Here is a 2,418-nt window from a genome sequence, read left to right as displayed (position 1 = left end):
TGGTTCATGTACAAAAGCATAAATGGTTAGCCCCAAAAAGGGAGTAAAAACGTCACCCTCCTCCTCTGGAAACTTCTGTGCAGGCTGAGACCAGCCAGCGAGAAAACGGTCAAATCAGAAAACGGTTTCGGACAAAAGGAAAACATCGGGCGCTGTAAAAATCGTGTTTGTTTTTTTTTAAAAGATCACCCTGGAGGGGTGGGGTGTCTAAAAAAAAAAAGGAAAAAAAAGTGCAAGCGGACCTTTTCTCTCTGGTTTATTGTGACCTGACCACTCAATACTGTCACGGAAGGGCGGGGGCACCGCTGGGCTGCGGGGTCTCGGTCTCCACGCCTGGGACGGTAGTTAAAGCTCATCTGCGAACACGGCCCCCCCCGCCCGGCCCGCCCCTCTCCCACCCGGCCCCGCCCCACCGTCCCCGCAGGTGGCCGCGTGCAGGTGCGCGCTCTAGGAAAAGATATGAATGGCCTGCGTGGCCGGCGTGCGGCAGGCGGGACACTCGGGCTCGCTCTTGCCGCAGATGCGGACGGCGCAGTCCATGCAGAAGAGATTGTGGCCGCAGGGCACCAGCGCGGCCATCACCTCACCCTCCGCGCACACCACGCACTCCCGTGCCAGGGCCGGAGCCGGCGCGGAGGACGCCGACGGGGGCTTGCGGCTGTTCTCGGAGGTGGCACCGGAGTCCAGCGGGGCGCAGGAGGTGGCTGCGGGGCTGCCGGGCAGCGAGGTGGCTGTGGAGAAGGCGGCGCCGCCAGGGAAGGACAGGGGCCCCTGCGGGGGCCGCCAGGACAGCGCGCCCACCGGGTCCGGGGCACCGCGGCGGGACAGCGGGAGCTCCAGGCGGAGGCCGCCGGGCTCAGGCAGCGTGGGCGAGTGGCGGGGGGGTCCCCGTCCCACTGCTGCGCCGGGCGCTGGCAGCGGGAGGTCCCGGGGCCCCGTTGACGGTGGAACAGCCGCTGAAGGCGGGCAGGGGGGCCGCGCGCTCGAAGGGCGCCCAGATGGTGGCCGCGGCGGGCACGGTCAGGTCCAGCGCCAGGAAGTCGAAGCCAAAGTCGCAGTCCTCGGGGGCGGCGGTCCCCACCGCGGCGCCCGCATCCTCTGCACCGAAGGCGAAGCCTGGGTTGCCGGAGCCGCCGTAGGGGCTGGTGGGGCCCGGGTCCGGGACAGGGGGACCCCCGCGGCTGCCCGCGTAGAAGGCCTCGGGGGCGCTGGGGGCGCCCAGGGCTGTGTCCCCACGGAGGCCGGCCGTGGCCGTGGGGGGCCGTCGTCCCGGGTTGGGGGTCTTGGCCCAGAGGCTGGCGGCCGCCCCGAGCAGGTCCAGGCAGACATCGGTGCCGTTGGCGTGGAAGTCGCTGTCGGGGCCCGCGTCGGTGAAGGCGCCAGTGCGCAGCGTGATGTGAGCCTCGATCTCCTCGCGCGCGCGGTCCACGTTCTCGGGCATCCCGGTGACCGCGAACACCGGCTCCTTGTCGCGGCCGGGCGTCACGATGTAGGTGTGCGTCCGCTGCTGGATGCGCTTGATGGTGGCGCCCTTGGGCCCCACCACCAGCCCCACCACACGGTACGGCACGCGCACCTGGATGGTGGTCTGTCCCGGGAGGTTGGGCGGGCCCTGGGCAGTGCCGGGCAGACCCCCGGCCTTGCTGCGCGTGGCGCGGATGATGGAGAAGTGCTCCGCCGCCGACAGGATCTCACGCTTGGCCATCTCCACGTCCTCCTTTCGGCCTGTCACGATGAAGACCGGCTCCTCGCCCCGCACCGGGGTCTTGATGTAGGTGTTTGTCTTGGCCCGCAGGGCCTTGATCTTGCAACCTGTGGGGGAGGGGAGAAAGAGACAGGGTGACCCCAGCCCCCTGCACAGCTCAGCCCCTCTGGGGATGCGGGGCCAGTGAGGGAGCCCCTACCTCCCAGCCTGTGCCCAACACCACCTCATCTTCAGACACGTCACGTCCCTTCTTCCCTGAGCCTCAGTTTCCCCTCTGGGCTCTGGGGTTTGGCATAAAAGCAGGCGGCAAAGGGACGGTTGTAGGCTGAAAGGTGTGCCCCTGGAACCGCAGGGTGTCACAGATGGGGTGTGAATGTTTCCAAGTTCATAAGCTGGACCCTAATACCCAGTGCTGATAGTATTAATAGGTAGCTCAGCTGGGCGCGGTGCCTGACCCGGCATCCCAGCACCTTGAGAGGAGCAGACAGACCACTTGAGGTCAAAAGTTTGAGACAAGGCTGGGAAACCCCATCTCTACTAAAAATATCAACAATTAGCCGGGCATGGGTAATCAGCGGGCACCAGCAGTCCCAGGTACTTGGGAGGCTGAGACAGGAGAATCTCTTGAACCCAGGAGACGAAAGTTGCAGTGAGCGGAGATCGCACCGCTGCACTCCAGCCTGAATGACAAAGCAAGATTCCATCTCAAAAAA

At 65.8% G+C, this 2,418-nt stretch overlaps 1 protein-coding gene across 1 annotated transcript in view; it reads right to left on the bottom strand.

Moving 5' to 3' along the window:
• Positions 1–180: 180 nt before the first annotated feature.
• The window catches only part of MEX3D (mex-3 RNA binding family member D), a gene marked incomplete at its 5' end in the record, with an annotated part of 12,240 nt that continues 10,002 nt past the window's right edge, over positions 181–2,418 (bottom strand). Inside the window, 2 exon segments of the mRNA XM_037733443.1 lie at positions 181–882; positions 884–1,812. Of these exon segments, the coding sequence (XP_037589371.1) occupies positions 448–882; positions 884–1,812 (1,364 nt within the window).

Source organism: Cebus imitator, unplaced genomic scaffold (genome assembly GCF_001604975.1).
Source record: "Cebus imitator isolate Cc_AM_T3 unplaced genomic scaffold, Cebus_imitator-1.0 Scaffold524, whole genome shotgun sequence".
Taxonomy (NCBI): domain Eukaryota; kingdom Metazoa; phylum Chordata; class Mammalia; order Primates; family Cebidae; genus Cebus; species Cebus imitator.
This window is presented reverse-complemented; position numbering and strand designations above follow the sequence as displayed.